The 25,202-nt window shown below is 42.6% G+C and overlaps 1 protein-coding gene across 3 annotated transcripts in view; it reads left to right on the top strand.

The window, feature by feature from the left end:
* Nucleotides 1-125: 125 nt before the first annotated feature.
* The window catches only part of CHEK2 (checkpoint kinase 2), a 37,097-nt gene continuing 12,020 nt past the window's right edge, over nt 126-25,202 (top strand). The window contains exons 1-10 of one of the 3 annotated variants that reach the window (XM_040251369.1): nt 126-204; nt 1,271-1,455; nt 2,550-2,868; nt 7,462-7,586; nt 7,706-7,853; nt 10,282-10,372; nt 14,263-14,371; nt 16,160-16,213; nt 21,592-21,653; nt 23,540-23,639. In XM_040251369.1, coding sequence (XP_040107303.1) covers nt 2,556-2,868; nt 7,462-7,586; nt 7,706-7,853; nt 10,282-10,372; nt 14,263-14,371; nt 16,160-16,213; nt 21,592-21,653; nt 23,540-23,639 — 1,002 coding nt within the window. In that variant the 5' untranslated portion in view covers nt 126-204; nt 1,271-1,455; nt 2,550-2,555. Of the gene's footprint in view, nt 205-1,270; nt 1,456-2,092; nt 2,869-7,461; nt 7,622-7,705; nt 7,854-10,281; nt 10,373-14,262; nt 14,372-16,159; nt 16,214-21,591; nt 21,654-23,539; nt 23,640-25,202 lie in introns of those variants that run through there. The other 2 variants (XM_040251370.1, XM_040251371.1) reach the window with 2 other exon arrangements.

Here is a 25,202-nt window from a genome sequence, read left to right as displayed (position 1 = left end):
TTTTGAGTCCCACTCTGCAGCTTAAACTACAACTCCCAGAAAGCATTGAAGCTGCGGGGCGGCCACATCCGCTGCTTCTCATTGGTCCAGCGGGAGCGGAGGGGTGTTTTGATTGGTGGAGGGTGGAGTTTGTATCTGCAGGTTTAGCGCCACTCCGCTGGCTGCGGCTGCTCTGGGTTGTACTCTTCCAGAGGGGCTCACGCGGTGAGTCATAGTGGGGTGCTCCTTTTGGGTATTTAGGGGTTTGAATCCTGTCCTCAGGGTCTTATTGCGAGCTGAATCTCCCGAGGCTTCATCTTGTCCTCTGCATGAGCTCGGGAAGGCGCGGGGGAGAGGAATGCGTGGGCGACTCTCTTCCTTCTTTGTAGACAAACCTCGAGGTGAATTTCACTTCCCTTGTTACTTACAAGCAGAAACTGGCCCAGAAGTACAGGATAAGAAAGAACAAAGTTGTGCGCTTCAGAATCAGAGCCAAGCTGCTCTGTAGAAAGTTTTAAAGGTGTTAGTAATTATTATCATGAAAGTGAAAGTGAAGTCGCTCAGTCGTGTCCGACTCTTTGCGACCCCATGAACTGTAGCCTATCAGGCTCCTCCGTCCATGGGATTTTCCAGGCAAGAGTGCTGGAGTGGATTGCCATATCTTTCTCCAGGGGATCTTCCCAACCCAGGAATCGAACCCAGGTCTCCCGCATTGCAGGCAGACGCTTTACCGTCTGAGCCACCAGGGAAGCCCAATTATCATGGTTTGGTTCAATCTGAAAAATGCCTATTGAGAACCCATTCTCAATAGGCTCTGCTGGAACTGGCAGCAGCGCACTGACTTGTGTAAGATGCTTCGAGAGTGTCCGTAAGGGAGTGTGGGGGATTGGGTGGCAAAGGGAGGGGAGGGGGGCCACCAGTTTTCCTTGGGACTCAGTTTCTCTATTTGAGGAAAAATAAATTGTGTTGCACTTGTAAGGCCTTCCCCTGCTTTCAGATTCTTTGGGCCTGAAAATCCGATTATAAAGCTTTACTGAGGGGGTGAGGTTGAAAGAACCTTGCTGCAGCATCTCATTTGATTTTCTAGCTTCGTCTACTTTTTGGGTTCAGAATGGCTGTGATCTACCTAAAGGTCATGCGAAGAGCTGACTTAGCTGACTCCAAATATGTTTGCTTATAACCTCTCCACTATAGTGGCGGAGGCCCATGTAGTCCTGGTGTGGTGGACCCTTCTTATCAGGTGTGATGATAGCAGCTACTTCTTGACACACTGTCTTTTGCCACTTTTCAGGGCGGAGAAGTTTTGCTCCAAAGCCACAGGAGGTCACACCTCGGCTGAGGTGGTATCAGAGCATCAGGTCCTGAAGTCGAAGCTCTGGCAGCACCTCCCTGGTGCACTTTCAGGAAACCTCATCGGACTTTTGCATCTGGAAGGACGTTTGTGTCTGGAAGTCCTGTGTAAATGCAATAATCTGTGTCAGTCATGTTTACTATATTTTCCTTGAGGGGTAGCCTGAGTGTGGAATTCTGGAGAGAAAGCACTTAAAAAAAAATCAGATTAGGGATTTAAAGTTAGGGTTTGAAAGTTACTTTGACTTTACTGTAGGTTCTGTTATTGGGGTTTAACTGTGAAATCTAAAACAAGGGTGGGAACCTCTGTGTGTCTGAATAGTTCCTTCTGTGTGCTGGGAGGTCATTTGGGATGCTGAAAAGATAAGCCGAATGGCTAATTAGCATCACAAAGGGCTAGGTGGGATTGTTTAGAGCTGTCTTAGTGTTTTGCTTCATTAAGTGGCCCAGCTCTTAGTTTGGAGTCTAGGAATCTAGAATGAACTTGGGTCCTATCTTCCAGGAGCTGGTTTGGGTAAGGGGCATCAGTGACATTTTATGTAAATATCACCCCTGGGGTGATGCAGCCAATTTCTGTAGAATTTTTCTTTGCCCATCATCTATGCCAAACTACCCGACCTTTCCCCTCTTTGCTTTCCGAAAATACATATGAAGTTTAAGTGCAGTGTTGATTGTATTAATGAATACATTTTAGGTTCCATTTCTTTTTTCTTAAAAAAATATTTATTTATTTGGCTGCGCTGGGTCTTAGTGACATCCTGTGGAATCTTTTCAGTTGTGGCATGAGGGATCTAATTCCCTGACCAGGGATTGAACCCAAGCCCTCTGCATTGGGAGCACAGAGTCTTAGCCACTGGACCACCATTTCTAATTTTTAACAGTTGGATGAGTGTAAGCTGTTATGATTCTCTCCCCCTCCCCAATTCAGTATCTTGGTTTTTTCACTTATTTATAGCCTTCAAATTATTTCTTTGTTTCTTTCCCCTGTGGTTTGTGGCTGTCACACAAAAAACTTGATCAGGTGAAAATGATCTGAAGAAAAACTGAGCTCAGAAGAGTAATAGCTGTAGACTGTTGGAATTTTAATTTTTGCAGAGCATGCTTGTCCTGGATCTTCTTTTTCGTGTTGTTTTGGCTGTTGTAATGTGCCCATCCTTCATCGTTGACCTTTAAGTCTTGTTCCTTGAAACTCACCTGGTTGTGGGACACTTATTTTTGAGGTGGTGATGTCTCGGGAGACGAATGTGGAGCGTCAGCAGCCCCGCGGCAGCGCCTCCCCGCAGTCCCAAGGCGGCTTCTCGCAGTCCCAAGGCGCCTCCCCGCAGTCCCAGGGCGGCTTCCCGCAGCTACACAGCTCCTTTTCACAGTCCCAGGGCACATCCAGCCAGTCCTCTCACTCCAGCTCTGGCACGCTGAGCTCCTTAGACACAGTGTCCACGCAGGAACTCTATTCTATTCCGGAGGACCAAGAACCGGAGGAGCCTGTCCCTGCCCCTTGGGCTCGATTATGGGCCCTTCAGGATGGATTCTCCAATCTTGGTAAGATCTTTTGTTATGCAGTGCAATATTTTGCTCAGAAAAACAGTTACAGAAAGTTGTTACAACAGATAACCCAAGACACTCCTGGAATGATTTTGGAGTTTGGAGGTGGTGAAAGACAGAACCGAGAAAGCAGTTTTGGGTAGTGTACTGGCTCTTACTGGCTGTGGATCCCCTTCATTTATTCTTTCACCAGAAGTTGATTTGGCCTCTGCCATGTGTTGTCCATCTGAGGAGGGTTGTGGGTCTTTTCCCTAGAAAAATGCTGACTCATGCAAACATTTGTTGTCTAATCACAGAGATGTCCTCACTTCACTGCTGCTCTGGTGCAGCCGTTTTAGAGCATCCGTGTTACAGTCTCAGGATGGGGAAGGTTATTTGTTGACTCCCAGTTATTTGTTTTTATCTCAAAATAGCCAACCTTGCTGTTTAAATGTACTCGTCCACTCTGACAGCTGATTCCAACAGTGAGACTTTGCTTTCAGTATGTTTTATGTAGTATTTTTCCTCTGTCTTGAATTAAAATGACCTCTTCATTAAAAGATGGCTCAGCTGGTAAAGAATCAGCCTGCCAGTGGGGAGACACAAGAAACGTGTGTTCTATCCCTGGGGTGGAAAGATCCCCTGGAGAAAGAAGAGGCGACCCACTCCAGTATTCTTGCCTGAAAAATCCCATGGACAGAGGAGCCTGGAGGGCTACAGTCCAATACGTTGCAAAGTCAGACACAACTGAACGACTGAAATACGCACAATACACTTCATTAAAAAAAAAAATGAACTTGATGTTAATGGAATAAAGAATAATAATATAAGGAAATGAATGACTAATGTACCTTGTCAGTCACCTTTCCTTTTATATCATGTGCAACTTGGTGACTTGAAAAAACAGTAAAAAGTGGAGAAATAATATGACAATATTCATATGTATAACTTTAAATTTAGAAGTAAACATTTGAAGCTATTTTTTACTCATTTAAGCCATATTTTTAAGATAGGCTTAAGGCTGATGTATGGTGAATGGGACACAGAAGTGTTAAGAGTGAAGTGGGATGTATCTCCTTTATTTAAAAAAAATTTTTTTAATTAAAAAAATTAATTTATTTATTTTAATTGGAGGCTAATTACTTTACAATATTATAGTGGTTTTTGCCATACATTGACACGAATCAGCCATGGGTGTACATGTGTTCCCCATCCTGAACCCCCCTACGCCCTCCCTCCCCATCCCATCCCTCAGGGTCATCCCAGTGCACCAGCCCTGAGCACCCTGTCTCATGCATTGAACCTGGACTGGTGATCTGTTTCACATATGATAATATACATGTTTCAGTGCTATTCTCTCAAATTATCCCACCCTCGCCTTCTCCCACAGAGTCCAAAAGACTGTTCTTTACATCTGTGTCTGGATATATCTCCTTTAAAAGGGAGAACTTGATATATAAGACTTGAGAGTCCCTTGGACTACAAGGAAAGCAAACCGTCCATCTTAAAGAAAATAAATTCTGAATACTCATTGGAAGCACTGATGAAGCTGAAGCTCCAATACTTTGACCATATGATGCCAAGAGCCAACTCATTGGAAAAGACCCTGATGCTGGGAAAGATTGAAGGCAATAGGAAAAGGGGGTGACAGAGGATGAGATGGTTAGGTAGCATCACCAACTCAGTGGACATGAATTTGAGCAAGCTCCAGGAGATCCTGGAGGACAGAGGAATCTGGCGTGCTACAGTCCCTGGGGTCACACAGAGTTGGACATGACTTAACAACTGAATAACAATAAAGTAATTGCTGAATAAAGAGAAGCAACTTTATTGTTATTGATTCAAACCCTATCTTCTAAATACTTTACAGTTTTAGCTCTTACATTGATTCCTGAGTTGATTTTTGTACTTGGTATGAGGTATTGTCCAAGTTCATCCTTTGTCATGGCAATGCCCAGTTGTCCAAGACCTATTTCTTGAAGAGACTTTTTGAATGTTCTTGATACCTTCATCAGAGATCATTTTGAAGCCATTTGGTGGCCTTTTGAGGGGGAGGGAGGCTCCAAAGAGCTCCTGGTACCATAGTCCTTTATGTCTCAGCACAGAAAGAATTCAGTGAGAGGCAAAGTGATAGATAAAGTGACTTATTAGAATAGGGCACTTCTGAGGTTTACCAGTGGGGTGAGTAAGAGATGCTGCACTGAGAACTTACTAGTCTGTAGCTTTATGTTAAAAAAAAAAAAGGTGGGCGAGGGGAGAAGACCGTGTTTGTTTTTCTTGAGTGGATATCATGCCTCCATCATCAGCTCCTCCTGCAGGTTTACCAGGGGAGTTTTCTGGTCCCTTCATGGTCAAGCTAGGTCCACAAATTGTTTTTATGTGAGCAGAGAGCATGTCCAGGGATCATTAACTTACTGAGCTCACTGGCCAGGATGTGGGGCTCACACCACCATTGTTTTATTGTTTAGGGGCATGTCTCGTGGTTTTGTTACATGGTTTTGTTGCTAAGCAAGCTTGCTTGGTTTTGTGGTTGAGCAAACCTGCTTTCTTGAGTAATCATTAACTTATAGGGGTCTCCCATATTTTTTCTACTTATAATCCTCAAGCATGACTATTTAATCACCTACTTTATCCCTTTACTCTGTCCTTATCAGTTTGAGCATAAATGTCAGGGTTTAATTCTGGACTTCCAGTCCATTCATCTGTGTGGACATCCTTATGTCAGTACCACAAAGTCTCAATTACTGTAGCTTTGTAGTAAGTTTTGAAATCCAGAGTGAGTTCTGATTTGTTCTCTTTCAAGATTGTTTTGATTACTATGGTTCTTTACTTTTCCATAGGAATTTTAGGATACGTTTGTCACTTCCTGCAAAGAAGGCCTCTGGGGTTTTATCTGTAGATCAATTTGGATACTGTTCCCATTGTAACCGTATTAAGTCTTCCAGTCTATGAACACGAGATATCCTTCATTTATTTAGGTCTCTAATTTCTTTCAACAATGTTTTGTAGTTTTCAGGATACAAATTTTGCACTTTAAAAACTATATACTTTAGTATTTCTTTTTCTTTTTTTTAATTCATTTATTTTTGGTTGTGCTGGGTCTTCATTGCTGCATGCAGGCTTTCTCTGGCTGTGACCAGAGGGGGCTGTTCTTGGTTGGGGTGCATGGACTTCTCATTGCAGTGGCTTCCCTTGTTGCAGAACAGAGGCTGTAGGCACACAGGTGTCAGTAGTGGCAAGTCAGGGGCTCAGTCACTGTGGCTCACGGGCTTTAGAACACCAGTTCAGTAGTTGTGACACTTGGTGCTTAGTTGATCTACAGCATTTGAGAAGATCCCAGACCAGGGATTGAACCCTTGACCCCTGCATTGGCAAGCAGGTTCTCAACCTCTAGACCACTAGGGAAGCCCCCTTAATATATATATATATTTTAATGTTTTCTTCTTTTCATTGTGATAAAATATATATAACATAAAAATTTGCCATTTTAACCATTAAGTATGCAGTTCATTGGGCTTCCTTGGTGTCTCAGTGGTAAAGAATCTGATGCTTGCTAATTCAGGAGATGGGTTTAATCTCTGGGTTGGAAATAACCCCTGGAGAAGGAAATGGCAACCCACTCCAGTATGCTTGCCTGGGAAATCCCATGGACGTAGGAGCCTGAGAGTCAGACATGACTTAGCAATTAAACAACAGTAACAAATTCAGCTCATTGGCATCAGTACTTTCACAGTGTCCTGCAACCATCACCATTATCTAGTTCCAAAATTTTTTCCTTTGGTAATTTCTCCTTTCCCATTCCTAGCTTTACTGAAACATATGTAACTAACATATGTACCATTGAATAAATTTAAGATGTACAATTTGATACACGATATATATTGCAAAATGATCCTCACCATGGCCTTAGCTAACACCTTTATCACATCACATAATGACCATTTGTTTTCTTGTAGCTTTACAGTTTCATTTCTATTTAAGTCCTTAATCTGTTTCAAGTTAATTTTTTGTGAGTGGTGTAAGATAGGGGTCCAGTTTCATTCTTCTGCATGTGATTATTCAGTTTTCCCAGCACCATTCATTGAAGAGATTGTCTATTCCTCATTGAGTTCATCTGTTAATTTGTAACCTATTTTCTGTGTCTTTTGAGTTTACCTATTCTAGATATTTCATATACGCGAAATCGTAATTGTCCTTCTGTGTCTGGCTTCTTTCACTTAGCATAATGTTTTCAAAGGTCATTCATGTTGTGTCATGATTTTCTGAGCAGTCTTTTTTTAATTGGAGGATAATTGCTTTACAATGTTGTTTTGGTTTCTACCATACAACAACATGAATCAGCCATAAGTATATAGCTGAAGTATATTCATAAGTATATGAATCAGCCGTAGGTATTCCCTCCTTTTTGAACCTCCCTCATACCCACCGCCCCATCTCACCCCTCCAGATTGTCCCAGAGCGCCTGTTGAGCTCCCTGTGCTAAGCAGCACTTTCCCACTAGCTATCTTATTTTACTCATGGTAATGTGTGTTTCAGTGTTTATAAGCAGTTTTAAAAGGTGTTTGAGACATGAAATTCAACAGCCCTCTGATGTGTGCTTTTGTGTTGCAGATTGTATTAATGACAGCTACTGGTTTGGAAGGGATAGAAACTGTGAATACTGCTTCGATGAGCCCCTGCTGAAAAGCACCGATAAATACCGGACGTACAGCAAGAAGCACTTTCGGATCTTCAGAGTAGGTGTCAAATACCCATACATTTGGGGAAACTGGTCATCTAGACATCACGCTCAGCTGTCTCCCGACTCTTAACACCCCACCATTAAAACTTTGAAATAAAATGTTCTCTATTTTAGGAAATGGGTCCTAAAAACTCTTACATCGCATACATAGAAGATCACAGTGGGAATGGAACCTTTGTAAATAGAGAGCTTGTAGGGAAAGGAAGACGCCTTCCTTTGAGTAACAATTCTGAAATTGCACTTTCAGTATGGAGTAATAAAGGTAATATTATTATCTTCTGGTTACTGGCACTTTCTCCTCCCGTATAAAAGGAAAAATGACACCGTGTCCTTTGCAGAGTATTGTTTAGGTAAATAAAGTAAGTAGGTTAGCATTCAAGATTCATCTCAATCTTAGCTGGATTTTTTTTTAATTATGAAAAGTTCTTTCAAGACAGGTTTTCTAAGGTTGGATTGGTTTGATTAATTTTGTTTAAAGCCATGTGCTTTAAATAATCATATTGCTTAATTTATCATTCATTAATTGATCCATTTTATCACGTCAACCTTAGATATCAATGAATTATTTTAGGCCATTAGTTCATTTCCTTCCCCACCCTTTTCTCTCCCTTCCTCATTCTTCCTTTTCTTTGTTCCTTTTCGACATTAATTTCTATATATTTATTGAGCTATTATGTATAGCCTGGCATTAGGCTATGGGTTTCCCTGTAAGAGTCTCAGTTTAGACCTTCCACCTTAAATATAACATGGTTTTCCTCTGAAAGTGGAGATGTTCATCATCACCATCGGTGGCATTTTATATGCAGCTGTTTCTAAAACTTCACGACTATCACATCTGAAATCAACAGTTGTCATTCAGTGGGGATGAAAAAAACAACCTACAGAATTAAACATAGCTCACAGTGATTTTAAAACCTTGGACAAGAGCAATACTCTTGTTTCTTTAATCTGAAAAAACCTCACAGATCTTCCCAAAACTTGAGGGTTGAGTGATGTGAAATAGTATCTGTTTGTGTGGGTGACACCTTAAAAATACAGATTCCCAGAAACACTGTCCCACAGAGCCTGGTCCACTAGTTCCAGGGGTGTTAAGAATGCTTCCCAGGTGGTTCTCCTGCAGCCAGTCTTCAGACCAACATCTTGGGATGATGGCTATTCTTGCCGGCCTGGTGTACATTTTATGATTGCCTTAGTTTTCTCTGTTTTCTTCTTTGTTTCCTATCTGATAATTACAGTCAGGGCAGCTGCACCGGTTTTTGCTGTTTTGAAAGCGCCCAGTCGAGGGGGCAAGTGGGCACTGAAATGTGGCCTGTCCTCTGCTAGACAAGTGGTATGCCATCCTTTCATAATTGTTCTATCTAAAGGGCACCTTTTTTAATTTGAACAAAGGTGTCATGTAGTCTGAAGCTGGCCACGATTGAAATGGATCAAACTGGTACTCTGCAGACTGCATTTGGCCTATTGATATTTTACTAGGCCTTGGTTGATGTGTGTGCTTTAATGTGAAAATCCAGATTTCTTTGAAAAGATGGGATATCTGGCCACACTTGAGCCTGTCGTCCATTAATTCGAGGATCTGCAGGTGCTAAGTAGAGGCTGTCTCCTTTAGAAGGGTGATGTGTTTTTCTGTTCAAGTCCCCACTCACTGCTCTACATCTTACACTCACCTCAGCCTTACCTAATTCCATGACCTTGTGGCTTCTGTAAGGCAACTGAGTTTGCAGCCTTTGAAGTAGACCTCCCAAGTAGACATGGGAAAAATACATCTCAACGCCCCTCAGATCCACTGATCTCAGGTGTCATTATAACAGCTAGGTTCATAAACATCCACAGAGAGGAATGGTTGTATCCTCGGTGGCCAGCAGGTCTCCTTCATTAGGCAGGTGTCTGCCTCCTGGGACCAGCCTGGATTGAAACGTACTGAGCTGGTTCAGATTTCTGCCTGACACTGGTTCTCTAGGTTACTCCAGAGTGGTTAAGACCTGTCAGTTGAAATCTGAGAAACTCAAGGGTCTTCACAAATTTCAGTCTTTCCTGATATTATAGGCTGTTGCAAATGTACCATTTTGTAGAATTGAAGTGTTTAATAACTGACTGCAGGTTTGGACCAGTCGATGGTTAAATTATGAAATGAGCAGGGTTTTTTTTGGTATTCTTTCTCAGATATAGGCTGAATAGTAAATAAATAAAGGAGATTTGGGGGAAAAGTGTTATTTAATTTTACAAGTAAGTTCAGGATGGTTTGCGCTATAAAATACCAGCTAGGTAAAGGTAGAAATGACTGAGAGATGATAATATTAGTGATGGTGACCTCTGGGTTTATTTTTATCTGGATATTTACTTGCCTTGAATATATTTTCTAGATTTAAACTATTTGGCATTTGGTTCTGGGCCCAGCTGATAACTCTTCTGAGGTCAGTGAATAAGCACAGCATTTACATATGAGTTTCTTGCCGTGTAGTGAGAATGATACTGTGTGTTTCCATTGTGGGAATGAAACTTGCTGCCATCATTTTTCAAGGGTTTCATAGTATCTGTTAGCCTAGCTAATGATTTCTTTGGGGTTAGATGTTAAATGGAACTAAGCATGATTGTCTTATATTCCATATGTTTACTAAGTTATAGGACCATTTATCTTCTCTCTATCAAGTGGATTAATGAGACCTGTCTCTGCCATTTTTCCCCCTTAGTTTTTGTATTTTTTGATCTGACTGTAGATGATCAGTCAGTGTATCCTAAGGAATTAAGAGACGAATACATCATGTCAAAAACTCTTGGAAGGTAATTTTTTTGTTTTCTTACGGAATTTGCACTTAATTTCTTTCTAGACGTTTGTCACTGGTTAGCTTTTTGTTCCTGATTTTATAGCATTTGTTATGTATAGAAAATATTTGTGATAGGTATGTTACTGATTTATTTGATCATTTTCAGTTGAACAGTTTTTCTTTTTAAAAGCAATTTTATTGAGATAATTTTTATATCATATAATTCACCCATTTAAAAGTGTACAATTCAATGGTTTTTCGTATATTCACAGAACTGTGAAGCCTTTACTACAATCAATTTTAGAACATTTTCATTACCTTCCATAAAGAAACATTTATTGCATTTCTGCATTCTTCAGAATCTTGGGAAGAGAAATGAAGCTGACCATTCAATAGGGCAAAGTTCTCAAAAACATTTTGGTCTCAGGACCCCTTACACTCCTAAAAATTACTGAAGACATCAAAGAGCTTTTGTTCGTGTGACTTAGGTCTTGAAATTTACTGTGTTAGAAATTAAAATTGTTGCTGTCGTTTAGTCATGTCTGACTCTTTGCAACCCCACAGACCGTAGCCCACCAGGCTCCTCTGTCCGTGAGATTTCCCAGGGAAGCATACTGGAGTGGGTTGCCATTTCCTTCTCCAGGGGATCTTCCCAACCCAGGCATGTCTCCTGCATTGGCCAGCGGATTCTTTACCACTGAGCCACCAGGGAAGTCCAGAAATTAAAATGGAGACATGTTACTAATATTTGTTAATTCATTAAAAAATAGTCACTTATGTTAAGATAAATAACATTTTTTTAAATGAAAAATAATTATTTTAGAAAAGATTAGTGAGAAGAGAGGGAAAGCTTCACATTTTTACAGATCTGTTTCATACCTGGCTTAGTAGATAGTGGCTGGAGCCTGATATTTGCTTTTTCACTTGTGTTTTTTTTTGTGATACTGCATACCATGTAGCCTCTGGAAAACTGTACACTGGTGAGAAAATGAGAGAGAAAAAGGCACATAATGTCTTCATGTCATTTCCTAGCTAGTACTGACTTTGTGGGCATTCTGAATGGATCTTAGGGCCCTTTGGGGGTTGCCCATCAAGAACCACTTCCTTAGGGAAGGTGTTCAGGACACCTTTACCATGGCATCCAATGTCCTTCACCCTCCCAGCCCTCCCCTGTCCCCAACAGACTTTCTATTTATTGATATTTTCGGAAACATGAAAGTAGAAAATAGGAGAAGGTTATAATCACTCACTTTCCTGCCACAGAGAATTAAGCACAGTGTACTCTTTATGATCATCTGTGAGAGATATTTTAGTTTATGAACATTAAAATCAGTAGCTCATTGCGTTTCCATATTTGGCATTGGCTGCTTGGAAGCTCGCAGCCAAATTTGTGTCAACCCTAAAGAAATGTCTGGGACTCTTGTTTTTTCCTAAGGGAGGATTCAGCACAAATTCTCTAGCTTTTAGCAAGGGACAGAAATGAGCCAGGTAACAAAAGAAATTTACTGGCTCTTATAACTGGGGAATACAGGGGAACAGTTGACTTCTGATATGACTGGACCAGGAGGCCTTTAGGGCTTTATTTCACTCTTGAGTTTTAATTATCTATTTGGCTTTATGTGGCTCAGTCTGAGGGTTACTGAAGTGTTACCAGGGCTTTTTCTCCATCTCTTGATTCCCCTATTTTATGCTGTTCTCCCATAGAATTACTTTCTCTGGGTGTCAGGAAAAATGCCTTCCAGGAGTCTCATATTCATATTTTCTTTCTTCTAGAAACTACAGCATAGAGAATTGTTTCTCTCCCAACACCAGCATTTGATTCCAAAGAAATCCCTAATTGGCTCAATTTTGTGTGTACATCTACCCCAAAGTCCCAGGAGTGGGTGTTGTACTACTATAGGCACTCTGCTAGACTCAACAAAGTTTTCTCAGGCAAAAGGTGACTGTTATCATAGCAGAAGGGGAATTAGAAAGTGTTCTGAGTAGATTTTTAAAAATCACAGTTACATGGAACTTTATCTCATACCATATATGAAAGTTAACTCAAAATGAAACAAAAAACTAAATGTAAGAGGTTTACCTATACAACTGTAAAAGGAAAACATGGAGACAACTCTTTATGATCATCGAGTTGGCAGTGGTTTCTCAAATGGCACCAAAAATGCAAGCAGCAAGAGGAAAAATAGAAAAACCAGACTTTATCAAATTTTAAAACTTTTGCATGTCAGAAGACACTGTCAGGAGAGTGAAACCCATATGAAATGAGAAAATATTTGCAAGTGATATATCTGATAAGGACCTAATATCCAGAATAGGTAAAGAACTCTTACAATTCAACAACAAAAAAAGAACCCAATTTAAAATGGGCAAGATATATAAATAGACATTTCTCCAAAAGAATATATAGAAGTGACCAAAAATCACTTGAGAAGATAGCGTCATTAGGCAAGTGTAAATCAAAAGCACAGTGAGATGCTACTTCAAACCCACTAGGATGACCATAGTAAAGAGACAGAAAATGACAAGCATTTGTGAGGATGCAGAGAAATTAGAACCCTTATGCACTGCTGTTGGGAATGTACAATGGTAGAGCCACTGTGGGAAATAGTTTGATAAAGTTAAACATAGAATTACCATATGACCCAGCAGTTCCCCTTGTAGGTATATACCCCCCAGATTGGAAACAGATGTTCAACAAAAACTCATGCATGAATGTTCCATTGCAGCTCTGTTCACAATAGCGAAAAGGTGGAAACGACCTAAGTGTCCATCAACAAGAGAAAGGATAAACAAAGGGTGATGTATCCATAGAACAGGCTACTATTTAGCTATAAAAAGGAATGAAATACTAATACATGCACGGATGAACATGCTGATGAGCAGACTGATACAGCATGGATGAACTTTCAAAACATTCTAAGTAAAAGAAGCCGGAAAAAAGACCACATACTGTATGAATCTATTGGTGGGAGATATTCTGAGCAGGCAAATCTTTACAGAGAGAAATAGAAGTTGCCAGGGGCTAGGGGCAGGAAAAATGGAGAGGGAACACTGAGTAGGTATGGGGTTTCCATTTGTGCTGCTGAGAAAGTTCTGGAACTTGATAGAGATGATGGTTGTACAACATTGGATGTACTTAATGCCACTGAATTGTACACTTTAAAATGATTACAATGGCAAATTTTATGTATATACACAATACATAAAAAAAGATGTCTCAGCAACCCCCTCACCCCATCCCCAAACCCACAATGGTTATAAAAATCTACTTCAGGTAGGTAATGAGGGCTTGATACTTGAATAACTGTACTGAGTGCCATCCTGGGTAGCAGTCCTGCCTTTTAGCATCAGTATCCCAGTTAATTGTGAATCTTCAGGAGCTTGCTGCAAGCAGTTTCCTGGTATACTATTGGTTTCTTAGTGATTTTATTTACAGTGCAATTCATGGCATCAACTGCTTATGCATTTCCTTTGAAGACAGAGAATAAGAAAGAGAAATGGATGAGTGGAAGTAATTTATTTGCAGATGCTGTTTAATATTTCTTGTTGCAGGCATTCATTTTAAACTAGGACTTGGTTGTATATTTGATCTTTCTCTGGCCTCTGGGAGAAGTCATTTCTCTCTGATTTATTTTTAGTGTCTTTCTGAGCATTTCACAATCTGGAGGGACAGTAAGATTTAGGTCTATATTGCTTGGCTCAAAAAGTGGAATTTGGAGCTGACTCAGTGTTGCTGGATGGTCCCTGTTCCTTTATGCCCTTGACATCTTGCCCTGGTGAGGTTTCTGAAAACAGAGACAATGGACTGTCTTTAATTTGAAATAGCTTGGGCCAGTTCAAGAGTGGTGGGTCTCAGGATTTAAAACACTGTGACAGTCAATCACTTTTTACATTTTTCCCTATTAGCGGTGCCTGTGGTGAGGTGAAGCTAGCTTTCGAGAGGAAGACATGTAAGAAAGTGGCCATAAAGATCATTAGCAAGAGGAAGTTTGCTATCGGCTCTGAGAGAGAGGCAGTAAGTACCTGTGTTGGTGGCTGCTTGGCCCCATCATAAAGAATTTACCACTCAGAAGAACTTTGGAAAATTTTGGGTATACTGAACTAACCTAAACACAGATAATTTGTTTCCAAAAATATTTCATTGTACATAATAATACACATAGCAGGAACTTTTTTTTTTTTCCCTTCCAAGTTGTTACAAGACTGTTTTTACAATAAATGAAAGGAAATTAGGGGGAAAAAAAATCCTGCTGTATCCCCGCCGCTGGAACCCCACAGCTGTTTTCAGTTTTCCCTTTCCTTCTAGTCTTTGTTCCTGTGAATTCATGTTTCTAGATGGCTGAGATTGTATTGTATACAGCTTTGTATTCTGCTTTTCCACATAAGCATTAATGCGTAAACTTTTCCCTACTGTATCCTTTTGGATGACTGAGTCTCTGTTTCACCAACTTTATCACTTTATCCATTTCTCTGCTTGATCATTTAGGTCATTTAGATAATTTCTAATTCTTTGTTCTTCCTGATAATGTGGCAATGAATACCTCCATGTTTATAGATTTTTAAAAGATCTTAATTAAATTATATGGTCTCTTTATATGGTAACCATTCACTTTTTACATTTCCTGTAATACATACTTACTGCATTGGTGGAGTGGCCAAATGTATTGGTTTTTCAACACATGACCCTATAAAGTAATATAAAATGTGTCCTCTAGTCACGTTTTCCTTTGTGGCCAGCTGTTTCTGGCTATTATGCTTTACATTCCTTAAAGATCGATTTTTTTTCTTTTTGTCCCTAGACAATGCCATTCTCACATAGCAAGAGGAATTTCCTTTCAGTGTTCACTTTGTTATAGATCTTTCCCCTGTGATTCTGGGTTTGTTTTTCATTTTGGGGGGAAGAAAATAACCTACCAGATTCTTGATGACTTGGAACACAATTTTATGTTTTAATTTCATCTTTCAAATCCTATCATATTCTTTAGAGCTCTCTATCATCAGAGTATACCCGGCCTTGGTAATGAGTTTACCGGCTTACAGGAAGAGGCTGGCTTTTAAAATTAAACATCTGGCTTTCTTCGCTGAAGTCCATTTTACATAAATATGTAATTCTATATCCTCTTTGCTTGTAAGGGGTGTAGCCCATGAGGTTGAGTAACTCGAGTCATTCTTCTGGAATTGTAACGGAGAGCGACTTTTCTCCCCTGAAGCTTCCTCTTCCCTTTAGAGTCTCAGTAAATATCTCAACTTGCATTTGAAATTGGACCCTGGCTCTGCTAAATTATGAGAAATGTGACCTTATGTTTTCTTTACACAGTTTAACTGAATACCTTCTCCTTTATGGTTTTTGCTTGTTGTATTATTTTTTACAAATGTAAACAGTTCCTCAGTTTGATAAGACAAGCAGAGCTTCCCAGGTCAATGTAAGAACAGTGGGGACACATTTATTTCTGGCTGTGGGAACTGCAGCAAGTGGCTTCCTTTCTCTGAGCTTTGTTCCATCTGTGAAATGGGAATACTTTTAGAGCCCAGTTCATTTGGATTATGGGACTTACACGAGATGACCCTTTTAGATAAAGAGCTTGGCATAGAGCCTAGTCACTTGCTGAATGGCTTATTGTTTACCAAGCATTTTGCAAAGTGATTTTAGGTGAGTTTTTGTGTAATTCAGCCTTGAGTTCTCTGTAAGAACAGTGCTGAGTTTGGAACTCAGGCAGCTTTTACTCAACTAAGTTTTAACTGTAAACATTTTCTGCATACTGGCTATTATTATTAATAATAAACTAATGTTATTTTATTAAAGGATCCGGCACTCAATGTTGAAACAGAAATAGAAATTTTGAAGAAACTAAATCATGTAAGTACTACTGTAAAAAAATGACCCATACTTAAATTCTTTTATCTCAAAAAATGGGGAGAGTGCAGAGCACTTCAGTGAATAGTGAAGTGAAGTCGCTCAGTCGTGTCCGACTCTGCGACCTCATGGACTGTAGCCTACCAGGCTCCTCCCTCCATGGGATTCTCCAGGCAAGAGTACTGGAGTGGGTTGCCATTTCCTTCTCCAGGGGATCTTCCCGACCCAGGGATCAAACCCGGGTCTCCCTCATTCCAGGCAGACGCTTTAACCTCTGAGCCACCAAACTAGTATTAACCTGGGTTCCTTAATTGTGTGTGTATACGTGTGTGTATGCATACATGCATGGTTTTAGCTGTTAAGCTGGGAAGAGCTTTACCCTAAAATTTTGAAAGGACGATATTGTGAAAAGATTTTATTATTAATTATGTTATTTTTCTGCTGAGTTAGTTCTGGACCAAAAGACATAGTAAATCTGCTAAATACTATTGTAGGGGCTTGATCAACTGATTATATTTGGGGAGACAGTGCTCTTTTGGTACATTAATTATACCTGAATTTCATACCTCTTAAGTACCTTTAGGAGGTGCTGATTTCCATTCCCCTTGGTTGGAAACCCAATAAGTATGACAACATCCTGGGTGTTGAATGGTGTCTCTGGCACCACTGAGTATCAGAGGTCCTATCTTTTTTGTGCAATCATGACCTTGTCTCAGTGGAAAGAGTCTAAAGATGTGAGAAGAGAAAGTTAGACCAGTGGGACTCCTCCCATCTTCCTTTTTCTTCTTTCTGTTTTTCTTCATTAATTCGTGGGCCCCCATGTAGTTGTGAGCTACATGAGTTAAACTTGAAATAAGACCTCCAGTCTTCCAGCTGAGAATTATCCCAGTGGTTCTCAGCCTTTTTGGCACCAGGAACTGGTTTCACGAAAGACGATTTTTCCTCGGACCCGGGGTGAGTGGAGGATGGTTTCAGGATAAGTGCATTGCATTTATTGTGTACTTTATATTTCTATTATTATTACACTGTGATATATAATGAAATCATGATAAAGTTCACCATAATACAGAGCCAGTGGGCAGTCATTCAATTGATGGGGAGCAGCCGTAAGTACAAGGGAAATTGCTCCTTTGCCCACTACTCAGCTCCTGCTGTGTGGCCCAGTTCCCATGGGTTGGGGACCCCTGGATTGTCTGATTCTGGTTCTTAACCTCTGAACTACAAAAGGTTTATTCTCCCTCCTCTGATCTGGTCAGATCCTCCAACAACAAATAGAAACTAAGAACATCGCATGGACACAAAAATTCAGTAGGCTCCTTTAGAATCTGTGCTGGATCTGAAGACCCATGAGAATGTGAGGGGCTGAACTTCCTGCTTGGCTTTCTTCTAATGCCTTGCAACTTCCATCTCTTTGCCTTTGCCTCTTTTTTTCCATGGGATCTGGAATCTCGTTAAAGAGAGGAGCCCTCTAATTTTTTTAGGGTGGGGTTGCTTCAAACATCCCCCAAAGATAAACACTTAGAATCCTCAGAGAATTTTCTCTGATGTCAGAAGATCCCCAAGCATAACATTTATACAAATCCGATGTCTGCTGCAGAGGAGAGGAATTTAAAACTCTAAAAAAGATCCTTGGAGATTTTTGTTGGCAATTTACAAGGGCACTTGGGAGTCCTTGGGAAGTAGAGATGGGCACATGGGTGCATTCGGATGTTTGGGGACAGTGAGTAGAGCCTGGTATAAAGCCCAGCAGACCCTGGCCTTTAGAGTCAGGTACTGATTTATCAATTGTCAAATGTTTATGGTGCCAGCCTGTTTTCTAGGCCCCAGGCAGTCAGCACAGATAGACCTGGCCATCTCTCGTCTTACATGGCTTTAGTCTAGTGGGGAGACAGACCTGGGTTCCCATCCCTTGTTCTGAGCAGGTCATTTCACTTTGCAGAGCTTCTGCTTCCTTGTCTGTTCCTGGAGACCGTAGGATACTTACCTCAAAGGTCAATGAGACTTGAATATGTGCTTCTAAAGCTTTCAGGGCTTCCCAGGTGGCTCAGTGGTGAAGAATCTGCCTGCAGTGCAGGACACGCTGGAGAGCCAGGTTTTATCCCTGGGTCGGGAAGATCCCCTGGAGAAGGGAAATGGCAACCCACTCCAGTATTCTTGCCTGGAGAATCCCATGGACAGAGGAGTCTGGTGAGCCACAGTCCATAGAGATGCAAAGAGTCGGACAGGACTGAGCGACTGAGCGTGCACACAAAGCTCTCCGCACAGGAAGCACGCTTGGGGCATGACAGTGATCTGCAATTCCCTACCCTTTGCCCTGTAGAACCTAAGTGGAGGATCTGGGTTGGTGGCCTCTGGTTTCTGAGACGCTTCAGCTGTGGCAACTGCAGCCTGTGGCTCTAGAGCTGGTGGGGCCTGGAGACAGTCCATGCCAGCTTCGTCTGGTGGTGGCTTTTTGCGCTGTCAGTGGCTGGCCACCCCCACCCCATTCCCGGAGTGGCACTGGCCAAACAGATCGAGCAGTTGCCAGTCCTTCCTCTCGTTCCTTTTGCATGTGTGTGTCTTTTCTTCTGCCTTCCCTTTCATTTTATTACGGATTTCCCTGGCGGTACAGCGGTTAAGACGCTGGACTTCCGCTGCAGGGGATCAGGGTTCGATCTCTGGTCGGGGACCTGAGATCCCGTGTGCCTCGTGGCCAAAAGAAAAAGATGCCACAGGTGTATATTCTAGAGTCAGATGGTGCAAAAAGGTTTATAAACAGCAGCTTTACTTCTTTCCTAATCGCCTTCCCTGCATTTAAAACTTTTTCAGCTTTTTTTAAAGAAGAATTTATTTCCATTTCTACATGATTTATTAATGCATAAACCGCTGTCTCTTGGCTTATCAATAATAATAGCTTGCTGTCTTTCTGTTATAAGAGAATTTTAGCTCTCCTTTTTCTTTTTATTTATTTTTATTTTCAGTGGCATGTAAGATCTTAGTTCCCTAGCCAAGGGTCAAACCCTCACCCCTGAAGCACGAACTCTTAACCACTGGACGGCCAGGAAAGTCCCTCAGCTCTCTTTTCTGTTCCTCTTAATGTAATACTAGAGGGCATATTTAGTGTTTCCATTATCGTGACAATAACAGGTGGTCCTGCAGAGCCAAGTATACAGTGATCACAGGTAAGGAGAGGTGGAAATGGTTTGCTGTCAGCCTGACCCCATGGCTTTAGAATCCATGACCAAAACGTGGCCAGCAGGACCCACCCTCAGTGGGTGGTTGTGTCTGTTATTGGTATTGATGGTATTAAACCGGACAGTGTATGAGTGTCCCCCATGTGCCAGCTGCTCTGTTGAATGTTGGTCCTAGGAAGATAAAGATAAGACTGGCTCGTTGACTTAGCCCATGCAGTACCTGATGAGACTTTTGTCAGGCGTCAGTTTCCTTGTGGGGCCACACAGATTAGTACGACTGCAGGAAGTGTGGATCCAAACTCTGGAAGTGGGGGGACTTCCCTGGTGGTCCCGTGTTTAAGAATCTGCCATCCATCGGACACAGGTTTGATTTCTGGTTGGGGAACTAAGACCCACATGCTACAGAATGTGGTGTGCAAAAAAAAAAAATTAAAGGGGCTTGATACCTGGGGCCAAGTGTGGCCAGAAGGCTGGATCACCAGGCTGGAGGGTAGTGTGAGCAAAGATGTGACATGGGGAGAGAGCCTGGGGTGGATAAGGAGTTTTGCGGCCTGGAGAGGAGGAGAGGAGGATATTTGGGACGGGCAGAAGGAGGTGAGGCTGGGTGGTGGTGGGGGCAGGACGAGGCTGGGTCTGGAAGGGCTTAGTAACCCCTGCTGAGAAGTTGGATTGCAGCCTCTCAGCTGCAAGGTGCTGAAGGATTTTTATTTTCTTCCTTCCTTCCCTCCTCTCACTCTTCTCTCTTTCTGCCTTAAAATAATTTAAGATTATATAATATTTGACACATGTAAAGTAAAATGTAAGTGGTAAAGCGAACTGGTAGGATGAACACCTTTGAACTTGCCATGAGTTTAAGAACGAAGAAACCGGATCATACTGTCGAATCTACCTCATACTCAAAAGTGTTTCAAGACGTGCCCTTTCCACTTGGCATTGTGTTTCCAAGATCCACTGTGCTGGGGGAGGTGGTGGGGTGTCCATTCACCGCTAACAGTTCATTGTGGGGAGGTATCACTTGGAGGATTTTAATCAGCAATGGAAGGGATGAAATGTGCTTTGCAGGAAAATCACTTTGGTGGGTGTTTGCTCTTTTTAATTGAAAATTGAAAAATCTAAAGTGAATAGATATACCAATAAAAATCGAGACTTTGATGAAAAAATAAATACAGTCTAAAAATCATACCACTCTCTTCCTTTTGATTGACACAGCCAGAATCCTTTTCCCTGGTGGGTAGGAGTGTATGTCCTTGATACTCACCACTTCTTGTATCTACCCTGACCACTAGGTTTACCATCGATCCTTTGTACTAGAAAAAACAATAGGGGTGTTATATGCATTAAATGTACTATACGATTCTCCCTGGTTCTTTAGCAAAGGCACCCAGCATTGATCAGAGGTCACAGGCTATCAGGCACAGGTGTGTGTGTCTCTCTCCTCCACCACACATACGTGCTTTTGAGTTCTTCTGAAACTAGAATTGCCCTCTTCCTTAGAAAATGCCCTCGTCTCATGGGTTGCCCTGTGGTGCCAGTTGCCTTAGTTGAATAGCCCTGTTGTCTGGCAGCATGGCTGGGCCTCCCACCTGGGCTTCCTTTCCTTGCACTCCTTGTCAGGGTCCCAGGTTTCTTAGATGTCCTTGAGTCCCTGTGCTCTGGGACAGGGAGGAGGAAGGCTGGGAAGAGACTGGCCTTCCACCCTCGGCGCCAGCGTTAAATGTGAAGCATGAGCTGCCTCCCTTGTCAGTTTGGTGGGGTAGAGAGTTTATTGTGTGTACTCACGAAGGAGCCAGCTAAGTTAGGGTTCTGTCTCCTCCCCTGTGGGCTTCCCAGGTGGCGCTAGTGTTAAAGAACCCGCCTGCCAATGCAGGAGACTTTAGAGACGCAGATTTGATCCCTGGATCAGGAAGATCCCCTGGAGGAGGGGGTGGCAACCCACTCCAGTGTTCTTGCCTGGAGCATCCCATGGACAGAGGAGCCTGGTGGGCTAGAGTCCATGGGGTTGGAGAGAGTCAGACTCGACTGAAGCTGCTGAGCACGTGAGCACACATGCGTGCTCCTCCCCTGCATGAACAGCAGAGAGCCCCGAGGCGAGGACCGGATGCCTGGTCTTGGCCTCCTTGACACCTTGGGTGCGTGTCCTGAGTTCTGCTCTTGTACTTTTCCTCTTGGAGAGCTTCTTAACTATTTTTTCTCTTTTCCCCCTTTTAGCCTTGTATCATCAAGATTAAAGACTTTTTTGATGCCGAAGATTATTATATTGTTTTGGAATTGTAAGTAGCAAACTTTTTTGTTTCCATTTAAATGCTTATAAACCACCAAAGGGTCTAATGCTCGCCTGCATTTCTCATCCTGGAGACCCTCAGCATATGTATGTGGGGAGTGGCCCGTAAAACGAGCACATGGGGTTAGTATAAATTCTAAAAATCACTCTAGTGTTTCCCAAGGCAGATGGATCTGAGGCCTGGGTTTGAAGCCCACTTTGCAGGTGACTAGCTGTCTACCCATGGGTTAGTTGACTTCACCTGTTTGAGTCTCATATTCCTAGTGTTAAGTAATAATGATAGCTCCCTGCGCAGTCATAAGGATCAAATGCTCTGAGGGCTGGAAGGCCTCCAGCAGAGCATGTGGCCCACGCGTGGTGCTCCAACACAGGTGTATGTCATTACTCTGAGATATCCTGGGTGGCCGTTGTTGCTTAGGATCACTGCACCAGGGTGACACCTGAGTATCTTTCATGGGCTGGTGTACTTGCAGCTTTACTTGGTATGATTAAAATCATTTACTGTCTCATTCCTGAAAGAGGCCCGCCTTGGTGTCCATTCTGCATAAGTGTGCAGTGTTTCTGGGACTGGCCATCATGGCAGACAGGCTGGGCCTTACTCCTGAGTGGCCAACAGTGGCCGTGCTGGCTGACCATAAAGATTATAGAGTAAACAGCAGGCCAGTCATAGCGCTAGGAGAGAGTGGACGGCCCTTGAAGTGCTTAAGAGAATATCTGTTGCTATGAAATAGATTTATTATTTGATTGGATCTCAAAACAGTTTGGGACTTCCCCGGTAGCGCAGATTCCACATGTTGCAATGAACATTGAAGATCCTGCGTGCTGCAACTACGACCTGGCTCAGTCAGACAAATTTAAAGAAATTGTTTAATAAGAGTAGTAATAATACAATAGCAGTAACTGATACTAATGAAACACTTAATATGAGCCAAATCCTGCTGTAAACACTTCACTGGGATTGACTCATGTAACCTGCATAACTGTCATCCAGGTTATATACAAGTTAGTGGTGAGTTGTAGTAGTGAAGTCGCTCAGTCGTGTCCGACACTTTGCGACCCCATGGACTGGGGCCTACCAGTCTCCTCTGTCCTTGGGGTTTTCCAGGCGAGAATACTGGAGTGGGTTGCCATTTCCTTCCTGGAAGATCCCAGGGGATCTTCCCGACCCAGGGATCGAACCTGAGTCTCCCACATTGTAGGCAGACACTTTTACCATCTGAGCCACCAGGGCAGTCACAGAAGTGAAGCGGTGAGTTAGTTAGTTATTGTCTTGAGCTCCACTTTACAGAAATGAGAACTGAATTGCAGAGGGATTGAGTAATCTGGCCAAGCATCTCCACTGTGCCGGGTGCTTTACCTACAGCAGTTAATCTCTTAATTTTTACAGCAGCCATCAAGGTAGGTGGGGTTTTATCCCCATTTGTTGAAGGGGTTTAGAAACAAGCTCAGAGAGGTTGCATACATCGCCCCAAGTCCCACAGCTGGGAGGTGGTGGAGCTGAAATTCAGACCCAGTTGTCAGGCCATAGGCTCCTGCTTTCTCCCCTACACCAGTCTCAGAACCACCTGGGTGCACAGTAAAAATGCAGACCCCCGGGGCCTGCTTCCGATCTACTGCATCAGATTTTCTGAAAGCTCCCCAAGCGTGTCCAATGCCCACCACTCTCTTTCTCTATCTTTCCTTGCTCCTCAGTTTCCAATGGACACGTCTTTATTGTGGATGTGGCTAATCACCTCATTGCCTTGACAAATGGGAGCCGAGAGTGGATAAACCACTTTGCTTGTCTTGATGAGTTTGTTCTGTTTGTGTTGTTATCTTCCCTCCAAGTGAGTTTCCCTCTAGGAATGAACCCCCTGCTTCACCTGTGTGTTTCAGGATGGAAGGAGGAGAGCTGTTCGACAGGGTGGTGGGGCATAAACGCCTGAAAGAAGCCACATGCAAGCTCTATTTTTACCAGATGCTCCTGGCCGTGCAGGTAAGAGAAGCCCTCGGTGCTTTTGACAACTTTCTTTTAGGTGAGTTACTCTCCGAATTGGCAGAAAATGAGGGACCAGGGATAAAAACCCAGAGAGCAGAGTCTGTGTTTGGGTTGTTCTGTTCTTAGCAAAAACACCCCACCCCTTTGACTCAGATGAGAAAGTTCTTGCTGTGAGGTTTAAGAGAAAAAAAAGAAATAAGGAAGTTAAAGAAATAAACACACGGTCCCACATGGCTTCTCTTTAGCTAGGAGGTTTTTATGGGGGGCAGGGATCTCTGTTGTGCCTGGTCCTTGCAGAAATCCCCCTTACCTCTGGGGCAGGGGTGAGGAGGCAGCTGGGCAGGTGTGAGGATGGATCACTCCCCCGTGGCACAGTGCTAGGAGTTTCCTTCCTCTGTAGCATCTTGTTTTTTTTTTTTTTCTCCCATTTATTTATTTTTAATTGGAGGATAATTGCTTTACAATGTTGTATTGGTTTGTCATACATCAACATGAATCAGCCATAGGTATACACACATCCCCTCCCTCTTGAATCTCCCTCCCACCCCCTATAGGTTGTCCCAGAGCACCAGGCTGACCCCGCCTATGCTATACAGCAACTTTCCATTAGCTATCTGTATCCAACCAGTCCATCCTAAAGGAAATCAGTCCTGAATATTCATTGAAAGGACTGATGCTGAAGCTGAAACTCCAATACTTTGGCCACCTGATGTGAAGAACTGACTCATTGGAAAAGACCCTGGTGCTGGGAAAGACTGAAGGCGGGAGGGGCAGGGGATAACAGAGGATGAGATGGTTGGATGGCATCACCGACTCAATGGACTTGAGTTTGAGTAAACTCCAGGAGCTGGTGATGGACAGGGAGGCCTGGTGTGCTGCAGTCCATGGGGTCGCAAAGAGTTGGACACGACTGAGCGACTGAACTGAGTTGAACGTACACATGGTGATGTGTATATTTCAGTGCTGCAGCAGGCACACGGGCAGGCATGTGTACTGCCTTCTCTTCAGTGTTCGGGGCAGGTGTTGGGGTGAATGGCTGGTGGCACCCTGCATGCTTCGAAGAACATCACCCTTTCTCAACCCAGATGTTGTGGAGATTCCCGCCAAGGTCTCTTCCCTTGAGAATGTTCCTCTGTGCAAGAAACACAGGGATTGGGAGCAGCTGTTGCACTGAGGCTGGAAGGAGATTTTCCAGGGGCTGATCTACCTGGGTGCCCAGCCTGGGGGCTTCACCAGGTCACTTTCCCGGTGAAAGTGTTTTGGAGTTATTTTGCTGTAGGCCAGAGGGATATCCAGAGAAACCTAAAGCCCATAAACACCTAACCAGTGACTTTTATGTTTTTAATTTTTTTTAATTTAGTTTTTAATTGAAGGATAATTGCTTTATAGAATTGTGTTGGTTTCTGCCAAACATCACTTCTCGGCCTTTTGGTTAAGATCACATGTAACGTGTAGTATCTGCTCTTATCAATCTAACCAGTGTTTTACTCTCTTCATGGTTTGTGGTGGTGGTTTAGTTGCTAAGTTGTGTCCAGCTCCTGCGGCCCCATGGACTGTAGC

This window comes from Oryx dammah, unplaced genomic scaffold (assembly GCF_014754425.2).
Source record: "Oryx dammah isolate SB20612 unplaced genomic scaffold, SCBI_Odam_1.1 HiC_scaffold_12, whole genome shotgun sequence".
NCBI lineage: Eukaryota > Metazoa > Chordata > Mammalia > Artiodactyla > Bovidae > Oryx > Oryx dammah.
Note: the sequence above shows the minus strand (reverse complement) of the source record. Positions and strands in the feature narration are given on the sequence as shown.